The sequence below is a fragment of the Ascaphus truei genome, chromosome 3 (genome assembly GCF_040206685.1).
Source record: "Ascaphus truei isolate aAscTru1 chromosome 3, aAscTru1.hap1, whole genome shotgun sequence".
Classification (NCBI taxonomy): Eukaryota; Metazoa; Chordata; class Amphibia; order Anura; family Ascaphidae; genus Ascaphus; species Ascaphus truei.
In genome coordinates, this window is record NC_134485.1 from 211,873,317 (window position 1) to 211,895,053 (window position 21,737).

At 39.1% G+C, this 21,737-nt stretch overlaps 1 protein-coding gene across 14 annotated transcripts in view; it reads left to right on the plus strand.

Moving 5' to 3' along the window:
* NF1 (neurofibromin 1) overlaps nucleotides 1–21,737 on the plus strand; it is a 197,324-nt gene that overhangs the window by 97,485 nt on the left and 78,102 nt on the right. For 11 of the 14 annotated variants that reach the window (XM_075590031.1, XM_075590030.1, XM_075590036.1 and 8 more), the window contains 9 exons: nucleotides 1,458–1,619; nucleotides 2,211–2,314; nucleotides 3,174–3,309; nucleotides 9,232–9,294; nucleotides 10,597–10,755; nucleotides 11,526–11,623; nucleotides 12,411–12,557; nucleotides 13,874–14,020; nucleotides 14,215–14,325. In XM_075590031.1, the coding sequence (XP_075446146.1) occupies nucleotides 1,458–1,619; nucleotides 2,211–2,314; nucleotides 3,174–3,309; nucleotides 9,232–9,294; nucleotides 10,597–10,755; nucleotides 11,526–11,623; nucleotides 12,411–12,557; nucleotides 13,874–14,020; nucleotides 14,215–14,325 (1,127 nt within the window). The remainder of the gene's footprint in view (nucleotides 1–1,457; nucleotides 1,620–2,210; nucleotides 2,315–3,173; nucleotides 3,310–9,231; nucleotides 9,295–10,596; nucleotides 10,756–11,525; nucleotides 11,624–12,410; nucleotides 12,558–13,873; nucleotides 14,021–14,214; nucleotides 14,326–21,737) is intronic. The other 3 variants (XM_075590034.1, XM_075590042.1, XM_075590044.1) reach the window with 1 other exon arrangement.

The window sequence follows — 21,737 nt, forward strand, 5'->3', positions numbered from 1 at the left end:
GCATTTGGGAAGCAAGAATAAACAGGCGACTTACAAATTAAATGGGGATAAATTGGGGGAATCCTTAATGGAGAAGGATTTAGGAGTGCTTGTAGACAGCAGGCTTAGCAATAGTGCCCAAAGTCATGCAGTAGCTGCAAAGGCAAACAAGATCTTATCTTGCATTAAACGGGCAATGGATGGAAGGGAAGTAAACATAATTATGCCCCTTTACAAAGCATTAGTAAGACCACACCTTGAATATGGAGTACAATTTTGGGCACCACGCCTTAGAAAAGACATTATGGAACTAGAGAGAGTGCAGAGAAGAGCCACCAAATTAATAAAGGGGATGGACAATCTAACTTAGGGCTGTTCTATACAGCATGCGGCCGCGCATGCACGTGCCGCATGCTTTTCATGTATATAAAGCAGGGAGCTGCAGGTTAGTGTGTATGTGAGTATGTGTGTGAATGGGTTGTGTGAGTGAAAGTAAGTCCTAGATAAACTTTTTTTTTTTTCTTTAAAAAAAATCTAATAAATATTTTTTTTTTTTTCTTTAAAAAAAATCTAATAAATATTTTTTTTTTTGTTTTACAATCCTTGACCCACGCACCCACGCACGCATACATACATACATACATATACATTTGAGCCAGGTAGCGGCGCGAAAAGATGAATTTCTTCATCTTTGCCGCTGTCTGTCTGCTACCCTCTCCCTGCCGTGCGCGCGCGCGGCCCTTCTATAGAAAGGCTGACTGACGTCAGCCAACTAAAAATCCGTGCGCGCGCACGGCGTAGCACGCGCCCGGCACTATAGAACGTGCTTCCTGAGGAGAGGCTAGCTAAATTAGATTGATTTACATTAGAAAAGAGTCGTCTAAGAGGGGATATGATAACTATATACAAATATATTCGGGGACAGTACAAGGAGCTTTCAAAAGAACTATTCATCCCACGGGCAGCACAAAGGACTCGGGGCCATCCCTTAAGGTTGGAGGAAAGGAGATTTCACCAGCAACAAAGGAAAGGGTTCTTTACAGTAAGGGCAGTTAAAATGTGGAATTCATTACCCATGGAGACTGTAATAGCAGATACAATAGATTTGTGCAAAAGAAGTTGGAGATTTTTTTTTTTTAGAAAGGAAAGGAATACAGGGATATACCAAATAAGTATATATGGGAAAGATGTTGATCCAGGGATTAATCCGGTTTGCCAATTCTTGGAGTCAGGAAGGAATTTATTTTTCTCCTTATGAGATATCATAGGATGATATGTCACTGGGGTTTTTTGTTTGCCTTCCTCTTGATCAGTAAGGAAGTATACATATAGGATAAAGTATCTGTCGTCTAAATTTAGCATAGGTTGAACTTGATGGATGTATGTCTCTTTTCAACCTCATCTACTATGTCATTAAACTAGTGTGTTTAACATCTCGATAAAAATATTTTTTGTTCCGTTTTTTTTATTTTATTTAGGATGAGCTCGCTCGTGTCCTCGTGACTCTCTTTGATTCCCGACATCTGCTATATCAGCTTCTGTGGAACATGTTTTCTAAAGAAGTCGAGCTGGCAGACTCCATGCAGACGCTTTTCAGAGGAAACAGCTTGGCTAGTAAAATCATGACTTTTTGTTTTAAGGTGCGTATTTAATCCAATGTCAAGTGTTGAAATAATCCAGCTAGAGTATCTATAGAAGCTGTTTATCCAACATTGCAGATGGCTAACCTTGAACTCTTCACCACTTACAGTATAGACACGTTGCGTCACACATTGTTTATCATCCTTGATAAATGTTGACTTTTATAAATATTTTGTTATTAGCATTATATACTTTGTACGTTCTGTTTTGCTGTCAATACAAGTACAGGATTTTGATAGTGCTATATAATCCCCAGACACGCAGATGTTAATTGGATAGCAGTCAAATGTCGGCCACCTGAAGAAAAGTGTAGAATTCAAAATTAGGAGGTCCATGCACTGAAGCTGGAGGGTGTTAGATGCAGATACTATAAAATGAGTACCACTGAAGGGGATAGTTGTGACTTTAGTAAATACATTTGATGTTACAGCAGTTTATCTGAGACGCGGGGGGGGGGGAAAGCCTGTGATAAAATGTGTTAACTATTTACATGAAGATAAAGTGGGCAGAAATGTTTTTTACCTGCAATCAGTGTCTCTCTTCATTCCTGCATGTTGCCAACTGCCTTCACACATATGTTGTCTCTCTAGGTGTATGGTGCCACATATCTGCAGAAACTCTTGGAACCTTTGCTAAGGACAATTATTACATCGTCTGAGTGGCAGCATGTCAGTTTTGAGGTCGACTCTACAAGGTTTGAGGAGGTTTCCTTTTTGCATGGGAACAGGCATAAATGTTTTGAGGCCGTGGCGCATGTCACAAATTATAGGAATTGGCAAACAAATATTCTTCCAGGGATAGAATTTCTTTTAATTTGTTCCCCCCTCCAAATTTTATGAAAATGTTCAATATTGTGCAGATTGAGTGGATTGGTGGAAGGGGCCCTGAGGCACATCCCTTTTTGTGACTTTTGACAGTGACGAGCTCACAAAAGGGGTGTGTCTCCTAGGCCGCTTCCACTGGTTCGCTCCTGTCTAATATGCGTAAGATAGAAACACTTGATATGATCATTTTTTTTAAAGGCCTGCATTTTTACTTCTCTGTGGACGTCCTCGTTACTGCAGGAACGGCTTAGTGCAGCTTTTGCATCTTTTAGCGCAGCAATGTCTTGGAAAAAGTGTTTGCGAGGAAAAAGGAAAAACAAAGAGCTCTTACAAATTTACGATTCTGTAAAAGTAAAGTAGTTTAAATGCACTATAGAATAATGTCTCAGAGGACTTTACAGTTTGGCTTGCGTGGCAAACACTTATGTTGCTCAGGTGTAAGTATTTTTTGAAGCCACTAAACACGTGCATGCTGCGTGTCACCAAAGTTGTAAAATATTATCTCTGTTTACAGTTTAAGTGAAAATGCATTTTCATTCAATTATACTGTTCAGTAGATTTGTTCGTAAACTCCCATTGTTAGTCAGCTGCCATGTGAACTTTGTAAACCTCCTTTATAACCGCTCCCACATTCATATAGGTCAGTATAACAAATGTGCTTCATTACATGCACATAGAAAAATGGGTTTCTTTCTTCTCTGTATCGGGAATGTAATTGTGTTTTTAAAGGTTGGACGGGGTCGAAATCCTTGAAGAAAACCAGCGTTTGCTGCTGCAAATGACGGAGAAGTTCTTCCATGCCATTATAAACTCCACACATGAGTTCCCTACTCAACTCCGCAGTGTTTGCCATTGTTTGTACCAGGTATGCCAAAGAGTGGGTGTGCAGGATTACAAATCCTTACAGACATTTGTAGCGTAACTACCAGGGTACTAAAGCAATGTCTTTATTTTTTTCTTTCCTGCTCTGCCTTCAAATGAACTAAAGTAATTCTTGATTCTATTAAAATGTTTTCCCTTTTTGCTGACTTTACATTGCAGATCAATTTCTATGTAAAGGGAAAAAAGTAGTGTGCCTTTTATTTAACTGCTCGGCTGCCAGAGGCGCCGGCAACAGAAGTGGTCACAAAACATTTTTTTTCTAAACCGATTACATTTTTATGGTTCTTTGAAACTTAACTTTTCTTGTTTCCAAACTAGCTTAACAGGTGTTAGGAAACTTACCCTGTTGTATTTAAAGATTCACTTTGTGCTAGAGACAAAAGGAACCAAAGGAAGCAACCTGTTTAATAGGTAAAATCTGGTAACTATTTTTATCTATTAAGGTGTTTATTTTGGTAGACCAGGTAAAATAGATTTGTAAGGAGTGTCATTTCCTCTGGCTAATGAGTTGTCGTTGTATGCATCAGCAGTTTGCACAGGCAAAATCCCTCCTCTCTCAAGCCAGTTATATAGTGGGCGCGCGCGTGCCTGTGCGATAGCACGTGACACACACGTTTTGTGTGTACGGTCCGTGCTGCTGTGAGCGACAGGCTTGGAAGGTACTGTGTGTGTGTGTGTGTGTGTGTGTGTGTGTGTGTGTGTGTGTGTGTGTGTGTGTGTGTGTGTGTGTAAAAAAAAGACATCCTGTGAGAATAAATTATTAATATTGCACACACACACACACACACACACACACACACACACACACACACACACACACACACACACACATTGCGGTAGCAGCGCGAATACTTACTTTTCTGAGTCTTCCCCGCTATCGCCCGGCTCCACGCTCACTGCCGCTTGCTCCCGGCGCAGCAAGCGCTCACTGTATTACGGGCCTCATCGTCCCATTATCTTTATTGGATCTTTTACAAAGACAGGGTGGGCTAAGGTTAGAGAAAACACTTGATTGACAAACACTCCCCCATTCAAACTTGAGGGTAAACAAAGGGAAGTACTGTACAGTAAAATGTTTTCTGTAAGGTTGTTCACATTAGTTGAAGCCAGTTAAGCTGTTAGAATAAAACCTTCTGTAAAGAAACTTTCAGCTACAAGGGATTGCACCATTAATTAGAGCTGCTTACGACTGCAGGTTTAAGTGTCCGCTTATTTAAATCTATTTTATAATGTTCACCCTCTAGACTTGGCCATATTTCCTTTTTTCTTCATGGATGACTTCTAATTCTAATGTACCATGTTGCAAATTGGACAGGCACATCGCCTCACACCAGATCCATTTCATGTGCACACTCCTTGTGGATTTACTATGTGCAAATGTTATTGCAGTTTCATTAGCTTCAGTCTTTCTGCATTCTCAGCTCCCCGGAGAAGGTTTCACTGATGGTTACTCGATATCTGGGTTTCCTGCCTCCCACCCCCTCCTCCCCCCCCCCTCCGCCTGCCTTATGGCTGGGACAAGTAATTGAGCTCTACAAAAAGATCTAATAAGAAATTTATTTTTTATATAAATTGTATGGTTAATTTTGCTATCTAAATCGCTAATAACATTAAAAAAAAAATCGCGCACGACTTATCTCACCTGATACAATCCTGATTGTTTTTAACATATTTGTGTATAGCTAAACATAACTGATGAAACCCTTCTTTACCACATACTGTACTATGTTTTTGCATGACTTTAATGATATTCACTGCAGCACTTTAAAGTTTACTTTTCTTATTATTGTGTATATAAAAAAAGCACAAAGACTGACATTGGCTCCAAAAGACTTTAGTCCCTCATATCAGAATCTCCGTAATGTGAAAACACTTATCCATGTAACTGCTCCTCTGTCGTATTTATTGTTGGTTAAACACATATAATTCTAAAACGAGTCTGTCCTTCTAGCTGCATCGATAACAAAGTTGCAGTAATCATTGAGGTAGATAAAACATATACAATGTTTTCGGGGGTGTTTTTTTTAGATCTACAATGATTTGATTGTTGTATGTTTGTCACTTAAATTGTGGTCCTCTCAAAAATAACACGAATTCAGAAATGCAGTGTTATGACATTAACCTTTACATGGTAAATCATCAGACACTGTTGTGAAAAGATCTTTAGTAAACTTCAAAGTAAGATACTCCACTTCGGGCACTATATATGCAAAGTTTTGGAACATAAACGATCCTTTAGGCAGTGCCCATGGTACAGAGGCAATAAAAAGAAAGCCCCATCTTCGTACCACAGCTTCCCTTCAGACGTGTGATGACATCCCAATGTGAAACTCATGTCATCGGTCGCCACGGGGAGTGGACTGATCTATACCCATGGAAATTTTTAATGGAAACCACAGTAACTGAGGCAAAGAGCAAAGTAAAACTTAAAAAAAATAGGACCAAATGTATAATTGATCCACAACATGAACATCGGCCCTAGTTCTATCTACAGATCATGAAGTGGTGGGTCGTATGCCACAGTCGCCAAGTCCAAAAAAAAAATGTAAATGTTAAATGCAAAGAAAGATACAGACAAGAAAAAATAATACATTTGCAACAATTCTATAAGGATAATGCATGTTAGTCACAGCCGTTCATTTTCAAGAGTAATTTTGATGTAAATTTCCTTTCTATATTTTGTCCTTTTGAACTTTGTGACGTTTCGGTTAGAAACCAGGCTTCTGAAGGCGCATGGGAATTTTGGTAGATACCTGTGTGATTAATTTTATATGAACGGTCTAGCAGAGGTTGTCAAACTGTCCTCATGAGCCACGTGCAGGTCAGGTTTGATGGATATCCCTGCTTCAGCACAGGTGGCTCAATCCGTGGCCCTGTCCTTCGAATTGAGCCACCTATGCTGAAGCAAGGATATCCTTAACCTGTTGGTGGCTCTTGAGGACTGAGTTTGACCACAAATATGGTAAAAGTGGAATGAGATTTTTGGCCTCGACCAAACTGCCGGCGGCTGTCCTCCACATTGCAAGTCGCCTGCGGGAAAACTCGCCGCTGGACTTGCTGCCGCTTCGCATTTCACGGCAGGGCAACTCTCGCTGCTTCATCACATATCAGTGCTGCCATTTTTAAATGTCACTGCCGCTGCTCCAAATGTGAAAGTGGCTGCTGAAAGGGTCCGGCAGGCGCGCCGAGTGACCTGCTAAGTGGGTACGTTCACACCGGGCGCATTCACATTCGGAGCGGTGGTCAGGACATTTAAAGATGGCGGCAGCAAAGATGTGGAGAAGCGGCAAGAGGTGCCCTCCGGCAAAATGCAAAGCGGCCCTTTGTCCAGTGGTCAGTTTTCCCGGCAGAATGTGGCGGCGGTTTGGTCACGGCAAAAAGGCTGCGGCCAAACGTCTTAGACGTACTAAAAATCTGTACTTTATTTTACATTTTTTGTATTTAATCCATCACAGAGGTACCTTTGCACAGAAAAGGGAACTCGGTCTATGCACGGAAAAAAAGCAACATCGAGTCTGTTGTAATTTAGCTGTGAACATTGCTTTTTCAGTATGTGTGAGAATATATAATTTAACATTATTATGTGCACTTGTGTATAGACATTGCTGCTATTGGACTTCCCCTGCCTTGCGTATATACAGTTTTATTTGACATTAGTAATCTGCCTTTAACCTAATAAACATGTGTAGCTTGCTCACTTTTGTCCATTGTGAAAGCTTTAATGCCAAAAGCCCGCCCATGAATAGCACAATAACCATTATCACAGTGTATATAATGAATTCTGCTTTTGCTGTGAACACATTTGTCAGTTTATTTATATAGCGGTTCTCTGACAGTGAGGTATGTCCAAAACAGAAAAGTCTTGATTGTACAGTAATTGTGATCTAGATGATCAACCTTGAATGTTGCTCTACAGGAGCACCTACTATTTCAGATCTTCTGAACCCTTAGCACTGGTAAATTGTCATGATTACAGCAGTAATCAGAGCTGTTTTTGTGTGTGCATTGAAAGTCTTCTGTAAAATGTTCTTTATGGGGGCCGGGGGGATACGTGCAGGGAGAGTAGACTGTTGGAGTACAACCACAACCTTTACCTTCAGAAAGACGCCCATATCCGCTTCAGTGCTTTTGACATGACTGGGAGGATATTATGTGCTCATGGTCATGCTACGACCTGTGGGTACAAGCAGCCATGAAACAGTTTCACAAATTACTAGTGTTGTACCATGCCCTTCTTTTTATTTATTTATTTATTTATTTTTTTAAGCCGGGTACCCAGGCAAAATGAAAATTTTTACCTGGACGGCACTTACCTGCAGGGACCGAAGACCGGTGAGGAAGACCGCGACGACATCTGGGACCATCAGCAGAAGTTCTGGTGGCGGTGGCAGCAGTTGAAGTCCTAGCTCATCCAGCAGAGCAGCAGGAACCGAGCACACAGCTGATGCCTTTGTGAGTTGGGGAAGCATATGACCAGATCAGGAGCATTCCTATTGGACAGCCGGGGAGGAGCCAGCTGTCCAATAGGAACACTCCTGATTCGGTCACTTGCTTCCCCGGCTAACACAGGCATCAGCTGTGCGCTCGGTTCCTGCTGCTCCCACCGGATGGACTTCAGCTGCCGCCACCACCACCAGGACTTCTGCTGCTGGTCTCGAATGTCGCCGCGGTCTTCCTCACCGCTCTTCCATCGCCAGCTGCAGGTAAGGAAGTGTTTAACTATTTTCAGCTGCCCTGAAATTACCTGCTGCCGGTCTCGGCCCCCTGCTGCCGGGTCCGGATAATTTCCGGGTAGCTGAAAAAGCACCAAATTACTGTTGGTCGGGGCCTGCGCTATTTCTACAGGGCCCCTGGGAGCATCCCCGTTTCAGATATGCTTACAAGTTAAGTTACCAGTGTTTCTTGAGTGGATTTTAATTGCCGTCCAATAGGAAACCGTAAATTATGATGTTGCGGCCTATTAGCCTGCGTTTCAGTGTCAGTTTTGTTCCCCTTGCAGGTTGTGTTAACACTAGTAACTTCACTTTCTTTAAAATCCATAGCTGGAAGACAATATAGCTTTAAAAAAAATATATATATATATATATATATGATACAATACTGTAACTGTAAATATATATATATATATATATATATATATATATATATATATATATAGAGCAGCCATGAGTGCTTTTTTTATGCAGAAAGTGGATTATAATTTACACCCCCCCTCTTTGTTGTTTTTTTTACATTTTTTTTTTAAAGAATTATTTTTTGTTCTGAAAGTCTGCAGCTTGTTGCTGTATAGTACATTTTATACTCCATCATTGAAGAGCTAAGCTATTTGTTTTGCTTTTTTATTTTTATTTTTTGAACGGGGCAGGTCTAGATGCAGTAATCTAATAATGTGTTAGTATGTATTAGTCATTCATTTGTTAGTTAAGAAGTCTCATCTTTTGTTTGCCTTCGTTTTTAGCATTTTATTGGCACCAATGACAATTTAAAAAATATAGATTTTTTTCTGATATCAAATATGTTTATATATTTTTTACATTCAAACGTGAACACTGTCCAGAATGGGCTAATGACAGTACTAACACTACTGATCATGTTTCAGTGCTGATACTTAGACAGATGAGTGCTCAATATTTTCATCTTGGTGCAGTTTTTTGATATGAAAAGAATGTAGCCAGAAATGGTAGAATTGATTTGAAATCCGCCTCCTGGTAACCAAAAACATATATTTCTACTTTATAAAAAGGTTATATTAAAATCATACAAAAGCTGGTTTGTATTTCATTATCTGGTTTATGTTGCATTCTATTGTGTAAACTGTATGTGCGAGTCCACATTTTGTTTTTTTTGTTTTGTTGATGTGTGTAGTTGGTGCTGTGACTTGTTTGTGCTCATCTCTGTCCTGTAGGCAACTTGCCACTCCCTACTGAATAAAGCTACCGTAAAAGAAAAAAAGGAAAACAAAAAATCAGTAAGTTTGGAGAACTTTTTATTAGCCATTTCCTTCCCCCAAAAGCAACGAGAACAAAAATATATTAAATTTAAAAAAAGACAAAAAGACCCCCCCCCCCCCCACCCTTTTCTTTTTTTTCTATTAAAACATCTTCACTCCAGCCTATAAGTACTTCACTGTCAAAATCATTCTACTAATTCTGGCACAGAATAGCTTTCATTTCAATTAACACACTGGAATCCTGCTACGTTTTACGCATTCTCTGTGTGACTATTTGATACAGAAAAAAAGCGTTTTATTTGTTTTGCCTTTACTGTTTTAGCGTTTGTTCACAGTACTTGGTGCAAGGGGTGGGCGAAAGGACTCTTGGGACTTGGGATGTGCGCTAGGTCTGCTTCTTTCTAGATGCTTGGGGTTGGTAGACCATTGTTTTTCTTGGAAGGGGCTATCTATTTCTAAGTAAGTCCTCGCAATGCAAAGCCTTTTTCAAGCCCTCCTTGGTTTGGCCTAATTTACCCAATTTTCAACACATCGAGTGAATAAGGTAAGTTGTTTTGATTCAAAGTAAGCACTTATTGTTTGGTAAATGCATGGTTGGTTTTAATATGTTAAAGATGGTTGCACAGTATATAGATTATTTGTTTGAGAGGTTGTCAGTCTATTACTGCACGTTGATTACAATGTTTTGGGGTTATCTTAAGTTGCTTCTCCAGGTCGTGCAGTTGCTACTCTTTAAAAGTTCAGCCAGGCACCCAGAATGGGAGAGAACTGCCACCATGTATCTTGTATATCTCCATTCTGTAATGTTAAGACTAGAAAAGGTGTGGCCATATTTTGACGTATGAATTGTGCTTTCGTAAATTGTGAATCGTAAGATTATTACCAACTAATATGTGATATAATTAAAGTGTTTATTTTACATGTTTTTCAAGCAAACACTTAATTGTGATATTTTTGGTGACCATTTGATATTTAGAATAAAGTCCAGGTTTTGGCTAAGAATTTTTTTTTTTTTTTTTTTAAATCATTTTGCTTTAACCAACAAAATTCACACGACAATACAATGCCTTGGCACATTTTGCTTTCAAATCAATGGATTCTAATGTTAATGAAAGAAAAGCCAAATTTGATTCTGGGATAAATATTTTCTATCATTCAGAGAAGATTTTTTTCAGTGCTTTGTCACGAAATTAGATCGCTAATGCCTTACATGTACATGGCAGAGATATTAATTTAAATCTGTAATTTTCCTGACTCCATGTTTTCTGTTAAATAGTATGCTTAGAGTTTCTACCCTTTTCTGTTTTTTTTATTTTGTAGGTTGTGAGTCAAAGGTTTCCACAGAATAGTATCGGGGCTGTAGGAAGTGCCATGTTCCTCAGGTTCATCAATCCTGCCATTGTCTCCCCTTATGAAGCGGGAATTTTGGATAAAAAGCCACCACCAAGGATTGAACGTGGCCTGAAGTTAATGTCAAAGGTGAAATGTAGAGCACTATAAGTTTGCATGACACACAGTATAGAATTGAGCCGTTTGACCATTTTATTTTTGTTTTCATAACATTTCTTAAATAATAGTATAGCCGCAAATATACCTTGATTGGCAGTGAAACTGTTCAACCTCTATTGTGCTGACAATTCTAAATGAGTACATTTCTATGCATTTGATTACTTATAAATATGATTTACCCTTGTGGTTCCCAACCTTTTTTTACCTTGAGGACCCTTTCTAGAAACGCCTAATAAGTCTTATTGCATACTCATCAGATTATTGCTGACAAAACAGTTTGACCGATCCCAGGCAGCATAGTGTCCTCAGCTCATAATAAGGCTCCAAACTGCACCTCAGTGTGAGCACAGAGCATGGGTGGAATGACTTTCAATCACTGTGGGAGCTTCCACAGTCACATCCCACAATTCCTTACTGCTGTGGCATCAAAGCATTGCAGGGAACGACTTTTGATGATCCTGCTGTAATAGACCGCTATACCACCCAGATACAGTTTGACCTTATGAGGTGCATAGTCCCCACACTGGTTTCGGAACCCACTATGCTACCTGGGAACCGCCATTACCAATTTATTTTTGTGAACCCCTTCTCAAACCCCCCTCCATGTTTGGGAATCACTCTTCTTCACTGTCAATGTGATTCTTTTGTGGCGGTAAAGATCTAGCAGTGATTCTTCTAGTGCTTTGAACAATTGTAGTTGGTGAAGACTTGTTAGTAACCATGACTATTTTCTCATTAAGATTCTCCAGAGCATTGCCAACCATGTTTTGTTCACTAAAGAAGAGCACATGCGGCCTTTTAATGATTTTGTCAAAAGCAACTTTGATGCTGCACGGAGGTAAGAAAAATAGATTATGGGTTGCAAGGTAACATTGCAATATGTTGCAACTTTACCTTATTGAGAAAAAAAAGTTATAGCTTATGTGGGATGAGAAAAGTGATTTTCAGACAGGGAAACAAAGCTGTGGTGTCCTGAAAAGGAAAAATAATTGTTGCTCTCTGAAGTGATGCATGGTGTGTGCTTTGCCTCCCTGTAGTGGATGCTGTCAATATGCATATGCATGATTTTTATAGTACCAGTTCCTTTTATCATAGAATATTGTAGTTGAGTGAAAACTATAATGTAGCACAATTCTGAGATTTTTTTTAATTTTTTTGAAGTTTCCTAACTCAAGATGTTAAGAACTTCGCTTTTAGCTCCAAAGTCCGAAATCGTGCCAGAAAAAGTACTGTGTATAGGGAAAGGAACATATATTCCACTGGTTATTCCAATGAGATCGATGAAGGATGAAATTATAAAGTTTTCGTAAATCACATTCATGGCCCTTCATATTAGGTCCTTTGATGATGACCAAAATAAAAACATACTGAGGAACAACCATACTGACGTTGAAAAAGAAAACACTTTTTAAAATAAAATGTAAAAAAAAAAAAAATGTTTCAGTCCATTGTGTGTTTATAAAAAAGGGAAAAAGCTATTTCCTGACAGGTTCTACTTTACTATAAAGAATAAGGTGTATTTGGGTACAGAATATTGCTTTGCCTTATCATACAGCACTTTGTTTATTTCTTGCGAGGTGCTATGCGGGAAAGGTGTATAGTAATGTAAGGTTGTCTTTGTTTAGGTTTTTCTTTGACATAGCAAATAACTGCCCTACAAGTGATACAATTAATCACAGCCTCTCCTTCATTACTGATGGGAATGTACTTGCCTTGCATCGGTTGCTCTGGAACAACCAGGAGAAGATTGGGCAGTATCTTTCCAGTAACAGGTAAATGTTCCTTTCATTCCTGTGTTAAAGCAGCAATACTACATTCTTCTCCCCCCCTTCCCCCCTCTCCCCCATTCCCTCCTTTTTTTTTTTTTTTAATTATTTTCCTATGTACAGCATGCAACAATGTATAATTCTACATTCTTACCCAAACTAGCAATCGTTTGGTGCTTCGGTTATAAATTTGTTAAAATACTGACCGTGTGCCTAAAATAATGGCCACCTTCTAACTTTGTGCTGCAGTCTGTGAAATGCTGCAGCTGATATGTAACATTATAAAGTGTAACACATTATTGTTACAGTTTTCAGAGCAATAGACAGTCTGCTCTTTGGAACACAGCAACAGATCTGTTGGTGATACTTTGTTGCCAAAGGGCAGAGCTAAAAAAAAAAAGTGTCTCGGAGCCTGTGTCAAAAGAGGTAGTGGGTATGACTTTCCAAATGATTGGTTGTTGTAGCAACCAAAAGATGAGTACATTAAAATCATTAAAGATGGCATTAAGCGTTAAAGAAATGCAGATAGTATTGTGTAATACTGCAGAACTGATTTATTGGAGGGGAAAAAACATATAGGATTTTTCACGTTTTACTGCTGTAAACATATTCTTTCTTGTTTACTGACATCTTTTCATATACAGTGTCCTACTTACTATAGCTGAAATGACTCCAACTTTTTATGATGTAGCACCAAGTAAATAGCCGCTTAGTTTTTGATGGCGATAGGAAATAATGTAATTTGAATACATAAAATTTGAGCTCTGCGGACATTGAGCAAATAAAGGCGCTGAATACCTTTCATGGTATTTTGCTTTTGTTTTATTCCAATAACCTTTTTTTTTTTTTTTTAGAGAGAGAGCTTGCACCTTTTACCTGCCGCTTCCGTTAAAATATAGGAGAATCCCTTCCCATTTTTAATCTCCGGTAAAATTTCCTCTACTCCAGTAGAGATCCAATATTTGGTTTTATTTATAATATATTTTCAATTTTTTCAATTTTTTTATTTATTTTTTACACACAAGGTCGTATGGAGAATTTACCATTTACAGGCAAAGTTCACAAGCCAAACATAAAAATTGGGAAAAAATTGCATCAAGTTTGCTATTTATTCAAATTTTGGAGAGAGAAAAAAATTAGAAGCTGCTAACCGAATTTTAATACATTTGCCCATATCAATTGTGGGTACAACCTCAAAAATCTTTTCTTTGTATCTTCTGCATAAACGTTGATGACAAATGCCTGAAGTTACTGGGAGTAACTTTTACAATTTGTGAAGGTTACTAGTATGTATGTATAATTTTCTTTGTTTTACCTTTTAGGGACCACAAGGCTGTTGGAAGAAGACCTTTTGACAAAATGGCAACTCTGCTTGCCTACCTTGGCCCCCCAGAACATAAGCCTGTGGCCGACACACACTGGTCAAGTCTGAATCTCACAAGCTCCAAGTTTGAAGAATTCATGACCAGGTAAAACAGACCCGCCTCCCCCCCCGCCACACCTCCCCAAGAGTGGTGCCAGTCAGATCATAACTTCTAAATGTCTGTCTGGTGGTTGGTGTCCCAACTGGGCGAGCAGATTAAACTGAATTGTTTTTCATCTTTGTATTGTGTTTTCCTGTCATTTTATTATCACCGACTAGTGACCTCATCTGTTTCAATAGGCACCAGGTACACGAAAAAGAAGAATTTAAGGCGCTAAAAACACTAAATATATTTTACCAAGCAGGGACTTCAAAAGCTGGAAATCCTGTTTTCTACTATATTGCTAGAAGGTAAGTAGGTCACATCTTGTGCTAATCTTGGAACTGCATGTTAAATAGTTATCCAGTCGTTTTGCTGTGTGCAGGTGTGAGGATATGTGCTGATGCCAAACTAGAGTTGTTACTGCATTTCTCTGGCTGATCGTGAAAAATAAATCGCCAGAAGAAATTAGGAATGCAGTACCATCAATGCTGTTTTTGTAGAATAAAAATGGGTTACAGTTCTAATTAAAATGTATAACTATAGTACACGAGTTCAACTTTAAATAAACACCATGAAGCTGCTTCCAGTCAGTATTCCAGCACCATTCCTAGTAATATAATAATCATCATATGAAGTTTGAGGATCTTTAAAACAAAGATGCCAGACCTAAATTTCTATGCACTTCCAACGTAGCTCTGGATACCAAATATTGGATGCATAAATAGTTAAATCACAGGGTTCTCCTGCTGATCTTATGATTTAGTTTTTAAATTACATGTTGGACAAGAGGTATTGTACTACCTATTTTTCTTTTTCATGATTGTGCATTTAAAGTGCAATGCTCCTCCCCTTTTTGCATATTTGTATATGAGAGAACTCTATTTAGTGGTGGCTTTGTTTTAAAAAAAAAAAAAAAAGTGTTTATATATTTTGTTATGGTGGGTGAAAAAGGTGACTAAAAACCTCCACCGTTAGCATATACTGTAGCCAATAAAGAATATCACTTGTGAGCACATTCACATGTCTTAGACAGGTGTGCAACCATGGATATTCCAGGCAAACGGTGCTCACAAGTGATATTCTTTATTGGCTAATATATATATATATATATATATATATCCATCCATCCATCCATCATGTTTTAAGTCATGGTGGGTGAAAAAGGCAACAAGAAACCTCCACCGTATAGCATATAGCAAATAAAGAATATCACTTGTGAGCACATTCACATGTCTTAGACACGTCTAAAACTCTGCCTTTCACCATTATCACCTAATAAATATTTAGGAGAAGTGAATCTCCATGTAGTGCTGCAGGATGTCCTTAATCAAGTCAATTTAAGGTGCAGATTTAGATCATTTCTTTAGCAGATACCATGATGAAATCCGTAGTCTGAACTGGGATACTAGATCAAATATTAAGTATGCTGGGATAGGAACCAATTGCAGCCCCGCAAGCAGCAAGGACAGCATAGGGCCGCGCGTATAGTGATGGCGACGCCGCCCAAAAACAAATGCCCTGCTGCCGCGTGCGCTTATAGTAAGCGCGACGGAGCGACGTTGTGTCGCGAATTTTGGTAGCTGGCAATATTTGATTTTTCAAGGGCTGTCGCCTCATGTGACAACCCCTGAACCAATCAAATGCCAGTACGCCCGTGACGCCGCCGCAAAGCGAAATATAACTTTCGCTAACGGCGACGGGTGACGTCGCCCGTCGCTGACACTATACGCGCGCCTAAGGAATCATAGGGAAACCCAGCAACTTTAGATCCAAATAGACAGTTGAAGCAATTCCCAAAGGCAGTAAGCCGGATAAGAAAATAACGCTGTGCTCATGGACTACTTCTATGGATAGAAGCCATTTAGTTCATCCTTGCGTGCATCCCGTCGAGCCGAATTAGGAGTAGTAGAAGAGAAAATAACATGGGAGCACAGCAGATCAAAGAGAACTGGAGGCAGGATCAAAGTAAAAAAAAAATGTATTAAGACATAGTGCCCGTGAAGAGACTGAAGCAACACTGACGTGTTTCCTGCCGTAGCTGGCGCTTTTTCTTTGATCTATTGGTGTGTGTGTGTGTGTGTGTATGTGTATGTGTATTTATAATATATATATATATATATATATATATATATATATGTATGTGTGTGTATATATATATATATATATATATATATATATATATATATATATATATATATAATCAAACAAATAGTAGCGCTAAGTCAACATGTAACAATACTAAATGGAAAAAAACAATATAAACAATATTATAAATATCCAATAATATCAATTAAATAGGAAAAGAAATTGTTACAAATGAATAATAACTTAAATCACAACACCACAACCAGTTACCACAGAGAGGATAGTCCATTGAATTCGTCCAAACAGCTGATCACATGGAGCCAAACGGCAGCTTCTTATGTGGTCTAGCCAACCACAGAAATACCTACAGAAAAATAAAGCGCAAGCTCCATAGCATAACTGTTAAATATTAGGGGATTTATTAAAAGAGAAATGTCCAAACAATAGGGCATGCACTTATAACAGGGTTAAAATATAAAGGCATATAGAGTAAAGGCTCATTACTGGAGTCGTTTTGCACTGAGGGAGCGGGAGGACTGGAGTCTTTGTAGCCGAAAATCTCTTAACACGTCTGGTCTCGTATGCGATGTAGCGGCACGAACACCTCACTGTACGAAGTTGGGCCCTCAGCCTCGCAGCACGCTGATTGCTGTAAATCAGCTGGAGATTGCAGTAAATCAGCTGGATGCCTGCGTCCAGCTTGTAGACCTGTCGGAACTCCTCAGTCACTCCCTGTAACTCCTCGACGTGGTAATGTCACGTCAGCAGCATGCGCATACATACACACATGCAGTACATACACACACAATCCCCTGAAGCCTTTACAGTCACTGAACTGTTTCTGGATCACCACTGTGGAATGTATGAGGCCGTTTTCCATAGCCGTATGTTTGCCACAGTTGGCTAAACCACTGCAGTTGTCCAAAGTCTGTTTTTATATTTCAACCAGTAAGGGCAGTTAAAATGTGGAATTCATTACCCATAGCGACTGTGATGGTGGATACATTAGATATCTCCAAAAAAAAAAAAGGTCCAACCTTTTTTTTTTCTACAGGGATATACCAAATAAGTAGACATGGGAAGTATGTTAATCCAGGGAGAAATGTGATTGCTATTATTTGGCATCAGAAATTACTTTCATTTTCCCTGTATATGATATCTTTGGATGATATCTCACTGGAATAGGTTAAAGTTCTGTCATCTAAATTTAGCATAGGTTGAACTTGATGGATATGTATTTTTTCAACTTCATCTACTATGTAACTATGTAACCACACATTATATAAGTTATGGTAGGTACAAAAGTGACAAAAACCCTCCACCGTACAGTGTACAGCACATACAAATATCACTTATAAGTACATTTGCATGTCTCAGACACGTTTGTAATCCTGCTTTTCACCATAATCTCTTGGCATACAATGCTTCCACTGCAGCCAGGGATTCTGGGATATGATATACAAATGAGCACACAATGTCACCTTTTTTGCTTCTTATCCATTTAAACATTGATCCCTATAAGCTTTTGCCTGCAGTATTACACAGCTTTTCAGCACAGCCTGGGTTATAGAAGTGCATAGACATTAAACCTACTCACAGACAGCTTTTTCCACCTTTTGGGTCTCATCAGTGTAAGTATGTATGTATATCTTTATTTATATAGCGCCATTAATGTACTTAGCGCTTCACAGAAGTAATATACTTGACATAATTCTATAAATAACAAGTTATACAAATAACACATAATTGGAAGAAGTGCTTCAGACATAAAAGTAACATTTGGGGAAAGAAGTCCCTGCCCCTAACAGCTTACAATCTAATTTGTAAGTAGGAACAACGTACAGAGACAGTAGGAAGGTGTTCTGATAAGTGCGTCTGCAAGGGGCTGAGGTCGATGTATGAGGTGTATAGTATCAGCCACAGAGCTACTCATATGCTTCGTTAAAGAGGTGTGTTTTAAAATGGGTCTTAAAGGTGGATAGAGAGGGTGCTAGTCGGGTATTGAGGGGAAGGGCATTCCAGAGGTGTGGGGCAGTCAGTGGGAAAGGTTTAAGGCGGGAGGGGGCTTTGGATACAAAGTGGGTAGAGAGAAGACATCCAGAGCAGAACGCAAGTGTCGGGATGGTGCATAACGAGAAATTAGGGCTGAGATGTGGTGAGGGGCAGAAGAGTGTAAAGCTTTAAAAGTGAGGAGAATTGAGTGCGAGACGCGGGATTTGATAGGAAGCCAGGAGAGGGATGTCAGCAGGGGGGAAGCCGAGACAGATTTAGGAAAGAGTTATACTGTCTTTGCAATGTGAAGCTGGAATAGGTTGTTAAGTTATTGTAGTTAAAGTGACAAAAACACTCGACCTTTTCATTGTGGAAAAATAAAAATATCACTAGGACAGTCACATGTCTCAGACAGGTCTGCAACCCTGTCCTTCCCCATTATCTCTTAGTCTTAGCAATGCTTCCACTGCAGCCAGGGATTCTTATATTTCCACTCATTTTTGCACAATATAGTTTTTTTATGTTTACAAAGTCTCTAACCATCGTAGGAAACGTGGATTTTCTAAGCTTTATCTTACTTTAGCTTGTGTAGACATTACTTGGTAGTCTCGATAACATTGTCGCTGCATCATCAGTTTCACTGATTTATTGCAATGTATAAGGATGCAAAATAACTGCCTCTTGTCTGACCGTGGCAGGCCAATAATTTCTATTTGCATACTGCATCCTGACTGGTCAATTTGTTTGAGGGATCACCATCTTTAGTCCACACTGCCATTGTTACTAGTCAATTAGCATTGTTTGGTTCAAAAAAAGGGTGTGTGCCAAGCACGCGCATTTTAAGTGAAACTTCTTTGTCTTTTGTCACACACATTGTATTTGTGATTGTTTTGATTTTTAATTTTAAAAAAAATCACCATTTCAGTGACAAAACACAAAGAAGTGTGACTTAGAACGCACGTGCACGGCACTAATATATTTATACTAACTGAATTCCGCCTGTGTGACGCGTGCGAATGCGCAGAGGCCCACGGCCGTTAGTGCGCATGCGTGCTGGAAGAGGGGGGAGTGGCAATGTACTTGGTGGACAAGGGTGGTACTGCGCATGCGTGGTGGGGCCTACGAGCTCCTCTTCTGCGCAATGGGCATGCGCCCATTAGAAGCGTGACATCACCCACATTACGGTTTTTCCTTACAAGGTAAGGATTTTTTCCCAAAAAACTCTGTAGGTGCCAGCAAAGAAGTTTCACTTCAATAAGCCCTCCCTAGCAACTACGCAGATATAAAAGAACATGAGAGCTGTTTGTGTGAAGGGAATAAGTATATATGGAGAAGTGAGTGTCATTGTAGGGACTGTGTACGTACAGTATGAGCTGTGTGTGTGTGTGTGTGTGTGTGTGTGTGTGTGTGTCAGCATAGGTGAGTCCATATTTCAGAGAGAAGCAACATAAATATTTAATTACAATTAAATCAAATTCATGTCCCTGTATAAATTGACATTACAAAAAAATGTCTAATATTTTCTTAAAGATGTCCTGTATCTGCCATCAATCACCAGGGGTAGTAAGTGCCACATTTACATTCCGCTTTCTGTTAGATAGCCTTTTCTTTGTAGATGGTGAAATCACCTTTCCTCTACTATAGATAAACCAGTGTCATCTGTACTGTGCTAGGCACGGAAATGTCCCTTGAAAATGGCTTGTATTGACCTTAAATATATTTCTAAATGGTACCTCCTTTCCCTTCTCTAAATTTGGTGGCTTTGTACTTTTTCCCATTAAATCATCTTTTTCTATAGCAAGGTATCCAAAACTGTACTTGCCATTCAAGGTGTGGTCTTACTAAGGATTTGTTACTGTCTTCAGTTCCATTCATACTGCGTTTTTATGCATGATGATATCCTGGTAGTCTTTGCAGCTACTTCCCGAGATTGAACACTATTGCCAAGGCTGTTGTCTGCCAGCATTCCTAAATCCTTCAATGGTTGACATACAGGTAATTTTGTCTGGTTTAGTTTGTAGGACACATGTTTATTGTTGCCTCCCAAATACATAAGCTTACATGTAGCTGTATTAAATCTCATCTGCCTTTTACCTGCCCAAGTTGACAGTTTATCCAAGAAAATGCACCCTGCTCTAATTTGCTACCTTACATTATTTAGTCTCGTCAGCACATACTTTGCTCCCTATACCTACCTCCAAGGCTATTAATAAATAAGTTAAAAAGCAGTAGCCCCAGTAGTGATCCTTAAGGGACTAAAATTACACCTGTAGCCAATATGAATATGTTTCAGTTATGACAATTCTCTGCGGCCTACCATTCAACTAGTTCTCAATCTAGGTAGTATAGTCACTCAGACCAATTTCCTTTTATTTTGTACACGAACATCTTATGTGATACTGTAATCAAAGCCTTGCTAAATCTAAGTAAATCACATCATCTGCATTGCCTCCGTCTAAAAGGTTAGGTTGACCTGACCTATCACTCATGAATCCATGCAGACCATTTCTAATTTTGTTATCCAAAAGGTATTCTTGGATATTATTCCTTGATAAACCTTCAAGTATCTTCCCCATTATTGTTGTTGTCAGACTTCCGGGTCATTAATTCCCTGGTAGTGAATCTAGCTCACTGTTTAAATAAAGGCACCCCATTTGCTTTACACCAATCTTGTGAAACTATCCTTGTCCTTGAATATTAAATGTATTGGTCTGGCAATTATTGATGTGAGCTAAGCTTCTTAAGGACCCCTGTGTGTATGGCAATAGGGCCCATTGCTTTATTTACATGAGTTTGCACTTTGTATTTAGCCAAATGCCAGTTAATGGTTGTTCTCTCATTTTGTTGTAATATTTATAATTATTTTACTTGTAATATACTTAAATAACTGCTTAGGATTGATCTTACTTTCCATTGCAAGCCTTCTCTTGTTCTTAATTTTAGTTATTCTGATTGCCCTTTTGCAACTTTTGTTATATTCCTTATTTCTTTTAAATAATGTGGTTTGTGCCTTCTGACATAAATACCTGCCTTTTCCGTTGTATTTATTTCCCCTACATGTTTAGGTAGCCACATTGGTTTGGTTTGTTTCTTTTACATTTATTAACCAAGGATCTAAACCTATAAGTGTACTCAGTCAATGATGACTTAAAGCTGCAGACCGAGCAATATCCTACATTTTTTTTAATAAATCAGTTCTGTACTATGAGAAAAAACTTGTAGCATATTTTTTTAACAACTCTGAATGACATTTTTAATATATTATAATGTAACCAGCATTTTTTTTGTTTCTATAGCAACCATTTACAAAGTTACTTCCTCTTCTGAAACAGGCTCTGGCACACCACTTTTTGAGCCCTGCCCTCTCTCTAGCAACAATTGTATCTCGTGACAGTCGGGTTATATGATTCCTCCCCCTCACAGAACTTTACATCTTTGGCCTCTTCTGCTGCACTGACGGCCATTTAAATTATATCCTGGGGCATCGCGTGAGGCCTCTGCAACTGAACTTACTGAGGTTCAGATGACGTGTCGCCATGGCAACGCACATCAAATGACGCCGTGTTGTCACATCATTTCACGACAGGGAGGGGGGGGCGTGAGCACCTGGGGAGTGGAGGCAAGGGGGCGCAGCAACAGAAGT